This window comes from Ambystoma mexicanum, chromosome 10 (assembly GCF_040938575.1).
Source record: "Ambystoma mexicanum isolate Mex_15411 chromosome 10, UKY_AmexF1_1, whole genome shotgun sequence".
NCBI lineage: Eukaryota > Metazoa > Chordata > Amphibia > Caudata > Ambystomatidae > Ambystoma > Ambystoma mexicanum.
In genome coordinates, this window is record NC_090932.1 from 1,560,757,343 (window position 1) to 1,560,777,190 (window position 19,848).

Below are 19,848 nucleotides of genomic sequence, written 5' to 3' on the forward strand. Positions count from 1 at the left end.
AAATCCATGATGCTATCAAAAAGAAAAACTACCAGCAAGATAATTTGAAGAAAGAAGAACTGGAAGCGCTGAAGAAACTATGTGGGACTCCCCACCTCACAATCAAACCCGCCGACAAAGGGGGTGGTATCGTGTTAATAGTCACTGATAAATATGAGGAAGAATGTTTGAGACTCTTAGGAGGTGAAAGAGCATATAAAAAATTAGAACAAGATCCCACCAAAGCCCTGCAGGAGGAAATATTCAATCTGATGAAACATGCTGTACAGGAAGAGTGGATAAGTAAAGAGGAACATACAGTCTTGTGAAAGATCCACCCAAGGAAGGGTGCATTGTATATACTCCCGAAAGTGCATAAAAATCCAGAACATCCACCAGGGAGACCTATAGTCTCGGCGATTGACTCTTAATAGGAACCACTGTCTATATACACTGAATATGTTCTCAAACCATTTGTGGAATGTATGCCTGCATACATTAAAGACACAACAGATATGATTCACATCAGTAACAATATCACCATAGAACCCGGTGATATTTTGGTCACCATGGATGTAGAATCACTGTACACGTCTATTCCACAGATGCAAATTCTAGAGGTATTGAGAACTATATTAGAGAAACGTGAAACACCATTTGAGCCCCCAACAGCGTTTATAATAGTGTGCATGTGTAGCGATGTGCGAAAACTTCTTCCTCTTCAAGAAAAACCTGCATAAATAACGGAGAGGTGTCAGTATGGGCGCCACGTTCGCACCGGACGTGGCGAACCTATATATGTCAAACTTGAAGAATTAATACATCTTGGGACCCAACAGCACCTTAAAACAACACGTTTTTGGTCAAAATCTGGTGTCATGGAAACGCTTTATCGATGACGTGTTCTTCATCTGGAGAGGGCCAGCGCGTTCACTTTTAACTCTTTTTGAATGGGTGAATGTATGTGATACACACATAAGATTCACCATGGATTGGAACATGAACCAGGTGTGTTTCCTGGATTTAGTGATTCTGAAAAAGGATGAACATCTTGAAACTACATTATATAGAAAAACAACGGACTTGCTCTTGCTTTTTTCAAGTTTCCATCTGGCAGGACTCAAACAAAATTTACCCTACGGGCAGTTCCTTCGCATCAGAAGGAACTGCACCAATAAGGCAGAGTTTGTGAACCACTCATCCAAACTACAGGATAGATTGATAGATGGGGTTACCCTAATAAACTGGTGAAGCAACATTATAAGCGCACCCTAAACACGCTTTGGGAAATCTTCCTGGCCACGAAAGAGAAGACAAAAAACGGCAGATTGGTCTGTGTATCCACTTTTTCACCAATCAGTAACACACTCAAAAAAAGTGTAAATAAAAACTGGCACTTAGACAAGCTGGCAGTCTAGCTAACAGGCCTATGTTTGCCTTCAAACGTAACATGAAATTACGACAAAAATTGTTTCACACGTACACAGAATCGGAAGTGAACCACACGTTGAGGAATCAATGGGGTTTAACACCCATCACAGGCCACTATAAATGTGGCCATTGTGCTGCATGTCCTTATATGGGAACAAGGAAAACATTTGAATATGGGAACAGCAAAAAATGGGTACTGAAAGGGCACACAAACTGCCTGAGCAAGAATGCCATCTATGTAATATCATGTCTGTGTAACCTACTATATGTGGGGAAAACCACGAGAGAGTTGCGCCAAAGAATCTCGGAACACCGCTCGTGTATCAGAAGCAAAGTACGAGACAAACCGGTAGTGGAACACTTTGAAAAAATGGGACACAATGACAAAGAAATTAAATGGTTTGTTCTACAGACCATTATAACGCCAACCCGAGGAGGAGACATGTCGACAATGCTACACAGGATAGAACAAAGATGGATCCATTCCCTAGATAGCGTGAAAAACGGCCTCAGTATTTCCATTGAATGGAAGAAACTAGTCACTGGATAACTTCAGGCCACACTATATCACGTGGGGACACCAACCCTTTTACCACAGGAGACACAAATTGGTGTGTCCACCATTTATTGGTGTGATTTGGCTCTAAGTGTAAGCCAGACCTTCTATATGGCATCCTGTCTCTGAGCCATGATAGACTGTTGGTCCATATGTGAGGTCAGTACCATACTGACCCATAGATGATCCATACACCCACACTGAGGGGTAATTTTCTCTGGACGCTCCGATTGAATTTTTGCCTTTTTGACGTTTGCTTGGGCATCTCCAGTTTTGGGTGTGCCAGCAACACATGCTTTTAAAAAGGGCGTGCCATGTTCCAACACGGGCAAACAAAATGCGCGATAGGCGGGTGGGTAGTAAGTTCAGTGATTTTTCTCTACACAGCTTCCGTCATAACTGCTCAGGGTGCAGGTATAAGAAGCAATACATGCAAAAAACACGTGACATCTGGTGGAAGTGTGGCGATCTCGCATCATTGAAAAATTAGGAGGCACTACTGGAGTACTAACACGCGATAAGACAGTGAGTTGTTCATTTGATTTTACGATTGCTAAATGCAGAGATTTATGAAGTAAAGCATGTAGCAAATTAGGGGGAACTACGACTCCTGCACTCAGTCCTACCTTGATGTCCGTGTATATGCAGTATTGAGCCACGCCCATTATTTCATGGGCGTGTAGTTTCTCTGCCCTCACCCTGGACGGATGCATGCAAGGCACGGACCCGATGTTGTGAACTGTAAGTACTGCAGGCATCACAGATTGTTGCATTGTGTATGCAAATTAAAAAGAATTTGGACAAACATGAGACAAGCGAGCGAGCGAATGTTGTGTTGTGTTGTGCTGGCAACGTGTTTGTTTCGCATTTTTGAAACACAGTATTTGCTGCGGCTTAGACCAAGGGGGAATAGCGCAGTGTTTGAATGATTAGACACAGAGGGATAACGCATATTTAGTGACCCTCCTAGTAGGTGCCCACAATTTGGACATATGTACGTTTACACATGCCCACTAATGGGGACTTCTTTTGAATTTATTACAGGCATTCCATCATAAACAAAACTGCATTTGATGCGCATTTTAACTTTTTAAGCAAAGATCAACAGACGATACTGACCTCCGTGAAAACCTCCAGAATTATAAACAAAGAATGGGGTGAGTAGGAGACTTGTGTAGAACTTTTCAACATATCCTTTGGAATCTGATAGGATAGCAGAAGAAAGGAGTTCTCATCTAATACACCACCTTGTCTCTCTTGCAGACAAGGGGTGGCAGTGAATAGCCCACAGGCTCTGGACTATGAGCAGGGACTGATTTGTGGCACATTTTGACCCTATGGGTCACACCTGACCATGCGTTCAGGTAAGGAAATAGCTTGACGTATCAAATAACTTACATTGTGAAACAACAAAATATGGGGCTCATTCTGTGCCTCATCTTCATTTTTCAGGCCACTCTAAATTAACCTTCAGGAGGGCTGAGGATTAACTCCAGTGCTGACACTACTCCCAATATTGCGGTTTGGCGGTGAGTGCCAGCGAGTATATGCATTAATGCACATATACACGCAAGTGAAATGCGTGAAATTAGAGATTGGAGTCGTCATATGATGCAATATTTGTTTGTCTTTAGATACATGCTAGATGACATCTCCCACCAGACGATACATTGAGGCAGGTTTTATCAACAACCTACCCATAACCTGAAGAAGGTCGCCCAACATTGTGGCTCAATTAATAGCCTCTAATTGACGACCGAAAACATATGTCGATTTTTGTTGAATAAGCAGATTGCTATTCAATCTATTGTTGTTTTCCACCCATTGAGAGTGGATGCATGTGTAAGGAATTTGTTTAATATATGAATGTCGTAGGGCTCTTAAATAGCCCATAGAGTGTAAAATGTACATGAGTGTATGATGGAGAAGTGATGAGAATGGTGGAACACATGTGTGGATGCAGAATCAGTTACCAAGTAGGAAATATGGTGTATGAACAAACATTGTTAAACTGTGTATAAGGAAATATATTTTGTGATATTAGTAGCATTGTAGTCATTTGCAGAAGAGTCTCCAATCTCACTTGCTGAGGTCCATTGCATTAGTATTTGCTTTTGGAGCAGACAGCAGGCCAATTTGTCAGAGGATGCGCCAGAGGCCCTCCACTTCCTCTCAACCACCCTGCCCTTGCGTTTTAGGGCGGCAAGGTCAGAGTCATACCAAGAGTTACACTTGAAGGTAGGCTTCAGGCGGAGTTTCATGACCAGGGCATAGATGGCAAAGGTGTTGGAGATAGAAATATATAGGTTAAAGACGGCTGTGTCAGAGTGGGAGTCAGCCGCAGGAGTAGGAGGAGCAGAGAAAGTTGAAGCAAAGGCGGCCACAGACACTCGCTTCATGGGCCGACCGAATGACCGAGCAGGAAGGTGGCAGTGGTGCTCTGATTACTCACTTGTAATCTTCATTACTCCTAGTCCTACTCTTCCTTGTCACAGTACTTACTTCATGAGGCCCCTGCCTCCGACACAGGACCTTCTTCTATTTCTTTAAATTCCTATAACTCCTCCCCCACATCCATGTCACTCAGTTTCATATTACCAAGCCAGAGCATGGAACCTTCCCCGCAGGGAGGGTGAGGAGGGTCGTCAGTACTGTGACGAGGAAGGGTAGGACTAGGAGTAATGAAGATTACCAGTAAGTAATCAGAGCATTACCTCCACGTCCACTCTTCCTCGTCCCAGTACTTACTTCATGAGGTATACCAAAGCAGCAACGGGGAAAAGGTCCCAATGAGACACAGAGCTAAAGACAGTGCAGCAAACATACCCACAATAACTCTTAATTCATATCCCCACAGATAAAACTACAACCACGAAGGAACCAACCCCCCGAGTGGGAGAAACTCAACCCATAGCGGTTGATGAAAATCCCTAGAGCAGCCAAGGCGGCAGCCATACAAATCTCTTGCAGAGAAAACCCTCCTTGCATCAGCCCAGGAAGCCGCCAAACCCCTGGCGGACCGCCCCTGATCGTGCGCAGGCACAGGCAAGCCAAAAGCCACATAGGCCTTGGAGATCACAACCCGGAGCCATCGGAAAATAGATACCACAGATGTGTTATGCCCAGCCCCAGACGGACCACAAGCAATCAGAAGACTATCAGATTGGTGAAAAAAAGCAAACCTAGCCAAATGCTCCAACACGTCCCACCGGACATAATGTTAAACCAAGCCACGCCACCTCCTCATGCATTCTCGGATCATGAAAGAAGTCAGGGAGAACCAGATCCTGAGAGGTGTGAAAACCGAGATACAACTTAAGGGAGGAACTTCGGACCACACCTCAGCAGCACCGAGTCTGGCAGCACCCTCAGGAAAGGAGGGTGACATAAGAGAGCCCCAATCTCCCTAAGCCTACGGGCAGAAGCGAGGGCAATAAGAAAAGCAGATTTCAGTGCAAGATGTTTGATATCAATCTTGGAAAAGGGCTCAAAAGGAGGCCCTTGAAGGAACCGTAATACAAGAGGGAGATCCCAAGGGGGAAGCCCTTTATCAGCACAAGGACGGGAAGAAGAAAAAGCCTGGGAGCAACTTCCCCACCAACACCTCCCCATCCGAGTGACCATCCGAGTCCCCCAAAATCAATTTCATGGAGGCCCACTGAGAGTGAAGCCTGGGGAAAAAAAAAACTGCCAGGCCCCTGTCAAAAGCCCTTCTGGAGGAATCGAAGGATAGCAGAGGCCAGAACGCAGGGGAGGGATCACAGACCGCCCATACCAGTCTCGGAAATGGCCCCAATGCCTGCCGAACACCTTCAGAGTGGAGGGTCTAAGAGCATCCATTATGTACTCAACTACAGGATCTGAGAACCCCTGAGATATCAACCTAGACCGAGCAATAGCCACACTGCCCATTGCATCCAGTGGAATTCCAACCGCAGATCCTCTTGAAGGGGACACGGCCACCTCGGAACCAGCCAAGGTTCCTAGGACCGAAGCTCCAACAGAAAAGGGAGCCAACTCCGGCGGGACCAGAACTGAGCTAACAACAACACAGTCACCCTGGACACTCTGATGCGCCAAACCACCCGGGGCAGAAGGGAAATAGGCGGAAAGGCATAAAGGAAAACCCCAAGGCCACTGTACAGAGAGGGCGTCCATCCCCCAATCCCCCCGGCCTGAAACCGAGAGCAGAAGAGGAGAACTTATGCTGAGGCCGGGGATGCAAAAAGGTCTAGAACCGGGGACCCTAATCTGACACAGGTCACCGCAAAGACCTGGGCCAACAGGACCAGTTCCGCCGTGGAGTGAAAACCGGCATCTGAGAAGATCCGCTTGAACATTGTCCACCCTTCTGATACGTGAGGCCACCCGAGACACCAGATGAGACCTTTCCCAGGTGCCTATCAGTGCTGCCAGAGCATTCAAGGAGCAGCCGGAACCCCTTTTGCAGTTGACATATGCCAAGGCCGTCGTATTATCCGATCTGCCGACCGTCCAGCAACTCCTTGTAGTACACCAGAGCTTGGACAATGGCACAACTCTTGCCAATCGGATGATTGCCGGCTCTCCCCAGATCCCACAACCCTTGAGCTGAGAGGACCCCCAATGTAGACCCTTTCTGCCGGCGTCGGTAGTAAGAGAGGCCACAGGAGGATGGACCATGCACACCTCAGCATGTAGACCTGAAACACCCCGCCACCACAGCAGGGAGACTTGCAGCGCTGGGGACACTGAAAACACAACCACGAAAGCCGAGACGTCGGAAGCCAGTGGAAGAGAGTATAAGACACCAGGGGACGTAACTGAAGACAGGCTCAAGGAACCGGAAAACACGCAAGACGCCACGTGCCCCGTAACTTCAGCAACAGGCGAGCCGAGACACACTGCCTTCTGAGAACCCAGCCCAAACCAGCCAGCAAGTGCCCCCCCCCTGCACAACATCCAGAGTACGCTCTCCCCAGACGTCCGGATAAGCAGTGCAGTGTCTTGAGACCCATAAGCAGTTGACACATCCTAGAAGGCATAGTGACCAGGAACAGCCACAAGTAGAAAACTTGACCCTGAACAGGGAGAGGAATGGGCAAGACGGTAACCCACAACAATTGTTCGGAGAGAACTGATCCCATGGCCAACTACTTGGACCGTGAGCTGGGTACCAAAGTCCTAACCATGCAAACCTGGACAGAAGGAGACAGGAACTGCAACTGATACCCCCCTCCAGAAGGAGCCCATTACCCAGGAAGCCGAACCCCACCGGTCCCATACACCTCCGAGAAGATAGAGACGAGGAGCCAGGGAAAACCGCCAGTCACTGCACTTGCACCAGAGGAAAATCACAGGACGTTGAAGCATGCCTGCGCCACAATATAACAGCATGCTTGTCAGCCCACAAAAAGATCCCACTTATCAAAAGGAAGATACAGGACAGCCCAGAAGTCCAGCAGACCATAGCCCCCTCCCCCAGCCGACAGAGGAGCCACCAGGCTGGCGTCAAAAGGGCAGAGTACTGTCACAAAGCGGGGCAAAGCAATCCATCCCGGATAGCAGACATGAAAGGCAACCCCCCACCTGGGGTATTCCTACACTGGAAAAACCCACTCAAGTGACATCCCCCTCCACCGACACCAGGGGCTCTGAGAACCCTTCTAAGCACAGACATGTGCCACCATGTGCCATATCACTTCCCACAAGTCTGAGAGGAGGCGTGAAAGCAACACGTCGGCACCGGAGGACCTAGGCCCTAAAAGAAGAGACACTGGGAACCCTCTGAATGTCCATTACTTCCATGATGCATTTTCTATAATTCCATGCCGGACAAGGGAAAAGAAAATCATCTCCTTTGACCTTCCCTCGTGCAGTTCAGAGGAAGAGGACAGGACAAGGAGTCTGCGTCCATAGCTAGCACAGACCCAAACACACCACTTACTCGCCACATTGCTGAGAGGTGGCTTGAGCCCTGTATCCAGTAGCTGGTAGCCCCAAGCTCTAAATCGTTCCAATGCGTTGGTCTGGGAAGGATGAAGGGCCGAGTCCGCACCGCAGAGACTCAAATCCGAAGTGTAGACTATGCCAGGCCGGTACCCTTCCGGCCGCTTGCAGACGCGTCCAAATCTGCGCCGTTTTCAGAGGCTGCACGCAAAGAATGCAGCTAACATCCGGTGCATCCTGGGCTGTGTGTGTCTGAGGAGCGGGTGGTATGTGACATGCCTGTGACAGAACAGAGCCCCCGCACTTTCAAATACACTCTGCCACAGTCACCCCACTAAAAGAAGCAGAGAGGCCTCACAACAAAAGGGAAGACTTAGCCCATACTGCCAAGTGCTTGCCATCATTTCCAACAAAGATGTGTACACAAAGCACGAGGAAACAGCATGTTGAAGGAGTCAAGATGGCCATACCAGCAGGAGAGGGGAAAAATATCAAGCACAAGTCCTCCCCTCTCCTTACCTTCCCCCAGAGAATGCAGCGAACATCCGGTGCATCCTGTGCTGTGTGTGTCTGAGGAGCGGGTGGTATGTGACATGCCTGCGACAGAACAGAGCCCCCGCACTTTCAAAGACTCTCTGCCACTGTCACCCCACGACAAGAAGCAGAGAGGCCACACAACAAAAGGGAAGGCTAGCCCATACTGCCAAGTGCTTGCCATCATTTCCAATAAAGATGTGTACACGGAGCACGAGAAAAAGGCCTATCGAATCCAGATGGCCAAAACAGGAGGAGAGGGGGAAAAAACATCAAGCCCAGTCCTCCCCTCTCCTTACCTTCCCCGGGCCATGCAGGACCCTGGACACAATGCTCACGCTGCGGTCCGGAGCCCAGCAAAGAACCGAGCGAGCAATCCCGCTCAACTGTGACCCCAAGCCCCGCAGGTGGCCCAGGAGCAGCGCCGCACCTGAGGGAGCCGAGGGCCCCGCCACACAGCCCCCCCCCCAGGGGGCCAGCAATCGGTGCTCCCCAGTGCCCCGCACCGGGAAGAAAAAGTCCAACCTGCCGGAGGCAGGAAAAATGAAACCGAGTGACATGGATGTGGGGGAGGAGTTATAGGAATTTAAAGAAATAGAAGAAGGTCCTGTGTCGGAGGCAGGGGCCTCATGAGGTAAGTACTGGGACGAGGAAGAGTGGACGTGGAGGTAATGGGGAGGGATTTGCCTGGGGGACAAGAAGTTTCGGGTTGGAGGAGAGAGGAGTGGTGCGAGGGTTAGAGAGGGTGGTTGTCCGATGAGATGAGAATATCCAAGGTGTGTTTGGCAGAGTGTGTCGGACCAGGGTGTACAATGGAAAGGGAGAGAGAGTCGCAAAGGTTGTGGAAGTGCCCAGAGGTGGGATTAGAAGCATCCAAATTGTTTCAGATGGGTTTATCCCACAATTTTGAGAAATAAAAAAGGTTGAATGCATGTTTACTGTGCATTCGACCTGAAATTAAAAAATTGAAGCCCATAATACCTAACAGTGGGAGCGGGGGCTGCGGGGGTGTCCCTCGCATACATTAAATGGCCAAGGGGTGGACAAAATCCACAAAACTCAAATTACAAAATGCAAAAAAGTGAAATTCACAATTTTGAAATTCGAGTTTTTAGGATTTGGTTTTAACCCTTTCATACATCATTATTTTATTCCAGGTCTCCCCCACCCCCCCGCCTTCTAACTGTTTGAAATTTAAAAAACTCCCAGCCTGTCTTTGCAAATCTTGAGTTTAATCTTGGGTGCATGGACATTTCAGTAAAACTATTTCAGAGCACCAGTCTTTGGAAGAGCCTCACAAATATCCATTGATCTGCGATTAAGGATTTGAATGTACAAATGAGAACATTGCCCCAGACCTATCCCCTAAATACCATTCAGGTCTTTGGCCAGGTTTGGCCCTGGCTCGTGAGCCCATCGTTGAGGCAGGCAGAAACCAAAACCACATATGCCAACACTGTCTCTCATTCATTCAATGGTACTTGCTGTTGGCTTTCTGATTGCTGTCTCCTGAAGTCAGAATCTGAGAGCGATCACTCTTGTATTCTGGCAAAAATAAATATTCTTTCAATGGGGAGAACATGTTAACCTGTCACACACTTCACATTGAGTTTATTGGTGCGGGAGAACACGTTTACCTGTCGCGGCACACCCTTGTTATTGCCTTGATGATGTTGAAGTGTACAATAATCCGTTATGGATGCATTTCAAGCTGGGTTGTCAAAAGATTTTAAACTGCCATAGTCAAATGTGAGTTGGGTTGATGAGGTCGGCGCAGTGATTGTGTGAGGGGGCCACCTGTTCATGACTTGATCTCAGTCTTTTCCCTTTTTTTCTTTCTGGATTCTTTACATGCAGGCCAGCCAGTTAGGTGTTTACCGTGCCTTTGTTGACAACTACGAGGTAGCCATGGAAACAGCGGAGAAGTGCTGTCAAGCAAATGGTCAGTTTGCTGAAATCTCTGAGGTAAATTCAGAATACTTTCTCAGTGCAGATTTGAAAGGCATGTGCAGCACATACAACATATGCGTACAACAGGCTTACCCAACATGAAAGCCAGTCTCATTCACGTCTTGAGTGTAACATGGGGTATCTGATAGACCTGCAGGTGCTGAGATGTTGCTCTGCTGTATCCAGAGAACCAGATACGTTGAAGTTTCTATGCCTATGTCTCATATTAGATGTTCAGATGTTTTTAGTCTACTTAGTCCCATATCTGATGATTGTACAGATGTCGGCATGTTTCTCTGAATCCAATAGTTTAATATGATGGTCTTCAATGTGTTCAGATTTTTCCATGCCTATGATGGCCCTTGTTGTCCTGAATGCAGATGCAGGAGAAAATTGCAGGAAAAGGCTTTCCACTTTTTTTTCGCTTTCATCTGCTGATTTTCGTGGGGTTGAGGGAGATTGTGTGTGTGTCCATGTGTGTTTGTGTATTTTCACAACGGCCATAGGGCACACCACTGCAAACCCGCAGACTGGACAATCATGACAAATCAACCCAATAACTGGTAAAACCTGCGTGAAACCAATTTGTAGGTTCTATTTGACATCACAAATGTTTTCTCACAGGGCTGGGATATGGAGGGTGCAGGATCGATTTCTCTGGGAGCACAAGAATATGAAATGGTAATTTGCCTATGTTTTCTGCCCACTGTGCAGCTTTTAACACTAGAGGGAAAATATGAATTGTCCATGGGCATGCACAGCCCCTCGGGAAAGAGCCCTTAAGAACTGCAGAAAATCCATGATCTGCCTGTGTTTCAGGCAGATTACAAGGAGAAAACCTCCAGGAAGATTCTCCAAGTTAAGGCGATTGAAGCAGCATGTCTTGCGTAAGATGGTCCTGAATGTGTTGAGATTCATTACTGCTTCTCGTTTCATAAATTTGTTGGTTGTCACAGATGGCACCCACAAATCACTCCTGAGACTCGGAAGGTCCAGGGTTTAAAAATATATATATATATATTTGTGGGCCCTAGGGCTGTTCATATATCTTTCTCGTCTCCCTTGGGATGTCCTCTCTAACCCAGGCATCCATAATCGCAGGTCAGTGCTATCGATCTGTAAACCCTACTGTCTTTTTCTGTGTTAGACTACAGATGACTCCCTAAGATGTTGGCTCTCTAACTCGCTCAGGAACTTCCTATTTGCCTTGCACTTACTCAGTTGGATTCAGGCTTCTTTACTCACGCCCATACGCCTTCCTTCTTCTATTCTTACTGTCTCCCTCCTCCCACCAACTCTTTCATTATGATGTTTCACTCCTCGTTCTTGCCTCCACCCTTTGATGTTACCTCTCCCCCACTACTACTCTTTTTCACCCAATAATCTGCCTTCCAACCACTACTCTGCCCTCCAACCACTGCTCCTACTCAAACACTCTCCTTTCAACCTGTAGTGAGACGCTTCACAAACACTCCTTAACCTAGCCCACCTAACCACTCTCGCCTCATAAACACACAACCTCACTCGCAGACCCTTTCACTTACTGAAGCAACACTTCACCTTCTCCAATAAATACCTCCACACTCCGCCTCTCCTTCACTCCTCCTGCTGGTCTCTTGGTGGTCTACCTCCACTGCTGACGTCACACGAATAGCCCACAACTTCCTGTTTATGGTCTCAAACTTTATACTTCCCCTCCTGGTGAGCTTTGCTTTGCCAACTTGCTTCCCTCTTTTCCTTCCCAGAGCATGTATGTGCAGAAAGAAGCTTGAAAATGGGACCAAGCCTCGCCCCTTTTCCATGTGTAACCCCTGCCGTTTGACCATGGCAGGTCTGCCCCTTCAGTGTCCCAGTCCATGCTGGAGTTCCCATGGCGGTCTGTCTCCCCGATGAGTAATGTCTCAGCTGGGGGTCTGGATCCTCCCTCGTTGTGTTGGATTGAACATATGTTTTTGGCAGCGTACCCACCTGGGGTTACTTGGAACGTACTTGCGTGGGTCCAGCACCGCCAACATCTCTTTCTCAGGCTCTGCCGCACCTACGGGACTCTGGATGTACCGTGTGTGGGAGGGTTGCTTCCCTTCATCAGTGTCTTCGTCTCTGTTTTGAGGCAGACATGGGTGTTAGTTGCGGTTTGGCTCGCTGCTGCTCATCTGCCTCACTGGATCTACAAAAGATGGAGACTGGCAAGTATCTTTATCAAGAATCATGGCAGGCGGTAAGGGCCTGCATAGTTACATTCTGGCACATGGGGGTTTTGGGCACAGGACATGGGTCCCTCTGTTGCATCCCCTACCCCCCTTTTTACAATGCCATGGTACTGGGATGGTCACATAGTGCTTCAGGTGATGAACAGCTTCAGGGCATCCTGTGTAATGTGTGCTAATGCCAGTGGTGTAGAGTGATTTATTTGCCCCATATCTTCTCATGGTCCTGAGGTCTTGAGATGGTTCTCTGTAGTCAGGTTGTGCAGCAGCTGGCCATTGAAGTGTTGGAATGTAATTTGTGCCTCACATGCTTTACATTGATTTGTCCTGGAGGTGTTGGGATATATCTTTGCATCACTTGTGGTACACCAGTAGGACTTGGAACGGTTCATGTGTCTGTGTTTGGTGTTTCCGGACGCAATGTCTTCAGTTTTCGAGGTGTTGAGATGTGGTGATTTTGTTGATCTGATGGCCCTGGAGGTGTTGTTTCTGTGACCCATGCCTTGCATCTGATGGGGTTAATCCTTTTAGAGTTGCCTCTTTGTGTCTTTTTTCTAGATTCTGATGATCCTGGATGTGCTGTTAGTTTTGTGCTTGTTGACCCACACACAATGATACTGGAGATGTTGAAATGGTTCAGAGCCTCATTTCTATGTTGCGCATGTTTTGGTCTTGGAGTTGTAGCAGGACAGTGTTTCCCTATATCTATGGGCGTACATCTGTTGATCCTGGGGGTGTTGCGATGTGTTTCTGTGTCTTACATCTGATGGCCCTGCGTCTGACCTGTTAGTGTTAGAAAATGCTGAGCTATGTCTTTCAGTTGGCGTTCTGAATGTATTAAAATATGACCCAATATGGGGTGACATGGTCTCTAAACCTTTTTTCTTCTTTTTCAGAATCTAAAGGCTAGAAACTTAAGGGATTCGAAAGAACAGATGACAAAGAACTCTTTGGAGAGTGAGTGTTACATAAAATTATTTTTTATTTTCAGGAGTGGTGTGATTGGGTGTGTTGTTTTGAGAGGTGAAATCTGCAAGTTTGTTTTGCTTGCTCTTTGGGGGAGTGGAGGGCATTAGCGATTGGGTGATAGTACCTTCTCATTGGTGGTGGTAGACGGTAAGTGGCACTTTCTGCCAGTCTATTTGTCTCGGTTGAGTGAAAGCTGCTTTGTACTCAAGGTTTGTAGTTAGGCGACGGTGTTCAGTAAACATTGTAACTTTGGTTCTACATGATTTTACCAAATTAAGTTACAGAGAATAATTTTACAAATAAACCTTTATAACGATAAAAGATCGGATTTCTTATTTTAATGGGGCTTCCCCCAAACCCCTTTTTTCCCTATGCTTTTAAACCCATCCCAACTCCCTCCCCACCCATTTTAACCTATTAACCTATATATTTATTTAAGATTTGATATTTCTTTTATTATTATTGTTTCATTGTTAGTCATTCTCTGTTTTTATTCGTTAAAATCACTGGATACCCTAACTTCATTTGGATGCAGCACCACTCTAGTCACATTGTCTTGGATTGGTAGAACTACTCCTGCAGGCGTTCTCTGCAGGCGTTCTCTCATGGGTGTCTGATCATGCTCCTCAGTTTGTATGATTTGAGTGGTATTGCCATTTATTCGTTTGCTTCCTTGGGTGATAGTTTACTTGCCGCTAGTGTTTTGTTTGGAAAGGTGGTCCTTCCAGCTTTCAGCCTTCCTTGGTTGCGTGGCAGTTCACGTGATATTAGTCTCCTCTAGTATGTTGGTGGTGCTGCACTTCCTGTGTTGAATCTATCATGACTGGGCAGCAGCGGCCCTATGGTTTGTGTTGGGTGGCAGGCAGTTCACCTGCCATAAATCTCATGCTTGAGTGATAGTGCAGCACTTTTTGTGGTTGGTCTGTCTAGGCTGGGTAGCAGTGCGCCTACTGTTGGTCTGTCTTGGTTGGGTTGCAATTCACTTGCTTTTAAACTATTGTGTTTGGGCTGTAGTGTATATTGCAGTAGTCTGTATGAATTGAGTGACTTTGCCAACTTATCTCTGTTTTGATTGTGTTGCAGTGCTATCGTCGGTCTGTCTTCATGGGATAACACTGCCCCCTGGCCTCTCTGTCCTGGTTGGGTGGGATTTCCTCTGCTGTTAGCATGCTTTTGTTGGTTGATAATGTCCTCAGCAGTCAGTCGATCTTGGTTGAGTGCATCTACAGTCTGCCTGCCCTGGTTTGGTTTCATGGCTCCTCTTGTCCGTGTTGGTTAGTTGATAGTGCCTCCTTAAGTCAGTCTGTCATGAATGGGCAACAATCCACCCGCTGTCTGTCTCTCTTGATTAGGTGGGAATACCTCCTGATGTCAGTGGACCTCATTATGAGTGTGCTGGTCCAGTAACTTCTGTCCTCCCCATTCAGTCCTATGGGATTTGAATGGGGAGTAAAGTTTTCCGGCGCCTGGCTTCACGGATCACCAGGGCTTTAATGGGCCGGAGATTCACTAAAGCCAGGCACCGAAAAAAAACAACTCTGGCGGCAGCCTGCTATTTCTACCGGCACGGCTACCGCCAGAGTTGTAATTAGGGTGAGTCTTAGTTTGGTGGGTCAACCTCCTGAATTCAGTCTCTCTGGGTTAATAAAAGGGCCTTGCTGTCTGCCCTTTCCTGTAGGCTGTGCTTTCTCATGTGTGAAGTTGAACACGATGAACCAACTTCTCTAAAGTACTTTTACAAATGAGGGGTACCATATAATTGGTTACCATAATCAATGCTTTCTCAAGAGTATGGAATGAGAGACCAGTGAGTCCCAACTGCTGAATTGTGTGCCTTGGCAGTCTGTTCTTTTCCAAAGACATTATAGGGTTGATACTAATGGGTGAAGGGCTATTGCAGAACTTTCCATGGTTTGAATTGGGTTAATGGACTGGGTTTGCAGTGGAGTGGCCCTTATGCCTCCTCGCTATGCTGTGTGTTACCTTTTTGTGTGTGTATCTGTGTGCATGCTTTTCTGTCTCACTCCTGTGTTTTTGTCTCCTCAGCTCTGCTGTACAAACCTGTGGATCGAGTAACACGCAGCACCCTTGTTCTTCACGTAAGACAATGTTAACTGTATGAACTACTCTTCCTATAGAGATCCAAAGGCAGGTCTGTAGCTGCTGCACATCTGGATATTGAAACCCCAAAAATAAGTAAAGTAGGTGTTTCTCTGAGACAGTTAAAGAAAAGGCAGAGAGATGTAATGGTGTCCCTAGTTTATAGTGAAATAAAGATAATGGGTAGAGAAGTCAACACATTTACAATGTAAGCAGAAGCTAAATATATGCTTACTGCACAGGCCGTTTCCGCAAGGAAAGAATAAAGGCATTTAAAGCGGAATGCTAATATCAGATAATTCTATAATTATAAATAAGCCAGGAAGAGACTAGAGGATCAACGGATAATACCAGAGAATAATGAGCAACCGAGATCATGCCACATGAAAACATTTAGATCCAGAATGGACTCAAGCTACCTCCAGCTTCCTCACTCCACTCAGTGTCTAGGAAATTGTGTGTTAACATTATACCTTTTGCTCTCCTGCCTACAGTGTCCCATCTCTGGGGTGTGGTCTGCAGGTTTGCTTGGATATGCTTCTCTCCTGTCTTTAACCCTGATCCCTAGGGTCCCTTTGTGTGCTTTACGCTGTTGCCCCCAGCTTCATTGTCCAGAGACCAGCTCTGTTGCCTCATGGGAACTCCTGTTGCCTCTCTTTACTCGATTTCTGTGGGATGGTGGTCTTTGTGTCACCTTGCATTTATGTGTTGCTTGTTTTTAGATTCTAGCCGCACAACTTCGACACATAGACCCCAACTATCCCCTCCAAACCTATCAATCCGAATTCAGACCCAGATGCAGCACGGAGAGAGCAACCAATACAGGTGGTCGACGATGCCCTCATCATCCTTGACAACGGCGACCCCTGCCTCCTGGTTCTACTCTACCTCTCGCCTGCTTTCGATCAGCAACCTGGTCCTATGCTGGTTCAAGTCCTACATCTCTAGCGGCAAGCAGTTTGTTCAGATGGACTCTTCTAGATCGCCAATGCTACCCATCATCTGTGGGAGTCCTGCAGGGTTCCACCCTGTTCCCAAGTGATCTTCATTCTAGACATGGAGCCGCTAGGAGCACTCCTAGCTGCACACAACATCCACATCCGCCAATATGCTGACGACACACAGCTATACCTCAAGATCGACTCCATCAAGGACATCCATAGGCTCAAAACCTGCCTCTCGCTGATCCAGTCTTGGATGTCCAGTGCATACTTGAGCTCAACCCCTCCAAGACCGAATTCCTACTCCTCACCAACAACACCGTACACCCAGACATACAGATCTGGCCATCAACCATGAACTCTGAGGGCTTCACACCCAAGCCTACCTCCTGCGCCAAGTCCCACGGGTTCCACATCGACAAACACCTGTCCTTCAAGACACACATAGCTTAGAAAACTCAGACAGCTTGGTATCAGCTCTCCCTCCTGTGAAATGTCAAGCCCTTCCTCCCTCCGGACAGCTTTAGATCTACCATTCAAGAACTGGTCCTATCCCACCTGGATGGGGGCAATGCACTCCTCGAAGGCCTCCCGTCATCCTCCCTTGTGCCCCTGAGAAGTGTCCTACAAGTGTCTGCACGCCTCATCAAGGGTCTACGCAGATACAACCACATCACCCCGGCCCACATCGACCTTCACTGGCACCCACTGAATGCACGCATCGCCTTCAAGTCTTGCTGCGTCATCTATAAGGCAGTCTGCATCTCCAGTGGACAGCACACCACCAGAAGCCAGGACACGTGTAGACTTGAAATCCACCACTACGAAAAGGAAAAGACCAGAAAACAAGCCTTCTTTGCCTACGCCCCAAGACTATGGAACCTCCTCCCCGTCAGCATCAGACTCGCCCCCAAGCTCCTAAAATTCTGAAAAGAACTCGAGACCTATCTCTTCAAGGAGTCTCTCCTCAACACCTAGGCCATCACGTTGCCCCTCGCACCTGTGTATCCTACCCCCGCTGTATATCTGTTCTGTTTCCACTGAAAAGTGCTCTGTTATGCATCTGTAATCTCTTTAAAGCGCTCTGTTGCTTCTCGAAGCTAGGCCCGCTCTCAACAAATACCATAATAATAATATCCCTTTGTGATGATTTGCAGGGTCAACAAGGGGAGCCTTGTTCAGTAAGCCCATATATAGGGATGATCTGCAGGGCTACCTTCACCCTCAGCTCTCTTCTCACCGGGGCCCATTCCCTGAGGAGCATATACAGGGCTCATTGAATCTCCTCTCTTCATAATCCACACCTAGCAGGTGGATCTACAGGTTTCCCTATGATTCCCCACTTTCTTCAATTTGTCTCTGGTATTAATCGACCCGCTTTGATTCGCTCCCTCCTCGTCAACAACCACAATCATTAATGGATGTTTGAAAGGCCCCATCACCCCCTTTTTTCTGTCTGAATGAGTAAAGTACTGTTTGGCTCTCAGCAAATCAGACGTTCCTGGTTCACAAGCTATGTCCCCACATGCACAGACCATTATTGAAGTAGCCTCTTTCTCGGAAGGACATCCTATTAGCCAGGTTGTCCTCTCTCCTCTTCATCCCTAAGAGGCCCTGCTTGATCTCGGTTTTTCTTGTTTACATTCTCTGTCCGCATGATGCTGTCGTTGTGAGTTTCGGTTGCCTCCCTTTTGATTCTCCCTTAAGTGTCTCTCCCAAGTTACACTCTGAATCTGTTACTGTGTAGCTTGATAGCGCTGTTGGAGTTTGCATTGCTGAAGTAGCTGTAATCCTGTTTTTGTATTTTATTGTGTCCTTTTGGTTGTCTTTGCATACTCAGGATTTGCTAAAACACACTCCAGGAAACCACCCGGACTACCCTCTGCTTCAGGACGCCCTGCGCATCTCCCAAAATTTCCTCTCCAGCATCAACGAGGAGATCACTCCTCGCAGGCAGTCCATGACGGTTAAGAAAGGAGAGGTTAGTGCTCCTGTGCGGGTGGAAACAGGGTGTGGGGGAGGGGGCTCAGGGAATTGAGACAATAAGTAGAGGCCCTTGCATGAAGTGTCCCTGTGGCAATGTAACATGGGTAAAAGGAACATCTTCTGGTCTTGTGGCTAGTAATCCACAACCTTTCCTAAAATAGTGCCTGAATTTACCTTTTAATTAACTTTCTGATGCTTGCTGGCTTCTGTGTATGACCAATTGGGCAGTATGTTAATAAATACAGCTTGCCTAGATAGTAACTGTATGTTTGCCACTAGGTATTCTATTTTGTCCTTCTGGGCAATTGTATGGTCCCCGGACTGGTTCTTCATTCTGAACCAAATAGGTTAGGTCACTGCAGTTCTATTAAACTACAATCACTCAAATTACACACAGTCTTTCACTCAGTCTGTGTCTCTTTCTTTCTGAAATAAATCATAATTTATTGTGATTAAAAAGTGTCAATCATGATGAAACGAGAGGAGCACCTGCTCTGGAACAAGGTAAATACTGTTGCTAGGCAGATGAGAGCCTACAGTTTTGAAATCAGAAAAGCCAAGCAGGCCTGCTACACCCCTGCATCGCCAGTGCAACCAGCCCCTGGAAAGAACTCCACAAGATTATCACTGAGTTCAAGACCCTGAGTCGCAAGTACTGTGCGACACCCTTTCTGACCACTACTTCAGCATAGCCATTGAAAGGAACCTCCCCATCAATGCGATCACCCACCTGCTGCTGACCCCTCCCTGCGCCCCCGACACACAGCCTCTTCAGCTCCTTCTCTGCAATCTCCCAACCTGTGTTCTTAAGGTTTGTCCTTAATAGCCTCCCCTAAGGATCCCGGGGAAACCCTTGCCCCCCACCTCCAGCCCGCCTCAAATACATTTTCTCTGCCACCTGTGCTGGCACCCTCACCAGATCTATAATCAACCACTCACTAACAGCTAGGATCTTCCCTGCAGTATACAAAACCCATTGTTTAAACTGCTAGAAAAAAAAGCCCTCTCTTGGCCCCCTCCTCCCCTACAATTACCGCCCTATTTCTAATAATTGCTTCATAGCCAAACTACTAGATTGCATACCCTATTCCCAGCTCAGTTTCTTCACTGAATCCCTCAGCTTATTGACCCTTCCCAGTCTGGCATCAGACCCCACCCTAGAGATGATATGATAAGTCATTGATAAGGCGCCTTCACACAAGTGTTTCTAGGCGCGTCAAGAGAGGGAAGACAGAGGGAGGACAAGACAAAAGATCTTACTAGGCCT

General features: G+C 47.2%; 1 protein-coding gene across 2 annotated transcripts in view; it reads left to right on the forward strand.

Annotated features, from left to right (window-relative positions):
- Positions 1 to 19,848, forward strand: part of BCR (BCR activator of RhoGEF and GTPase) — a 684,728-nt gene that overhangs the window by 308,199 nt on the left and 356,681 nt on the right. For both annotated transcript variants that reach the window (XM_069619855.1, XM_069619856.1), the window contains exons 5-8: positions 10,286 to 10,393; positions 13,482 to 13,542; positions 15,601 to 15,653; positions 18,436 to 18,576. In XM_069619855.1, coding sequence (XP_069475956.1) covers positions 10,286 to 10,393; positions 13,482 to 13,542; positions 15,601 to 15,653; positions 18,436 to 18,576 — 363 coding nt within the window. The remainder of the gene's footprint in view (positions 1 to 10,285; positions 10,394 to 13,481; positions 13,543 to 15,600; positions 15,654 to 18,435; positions 18,577 to 19,848) is intronic.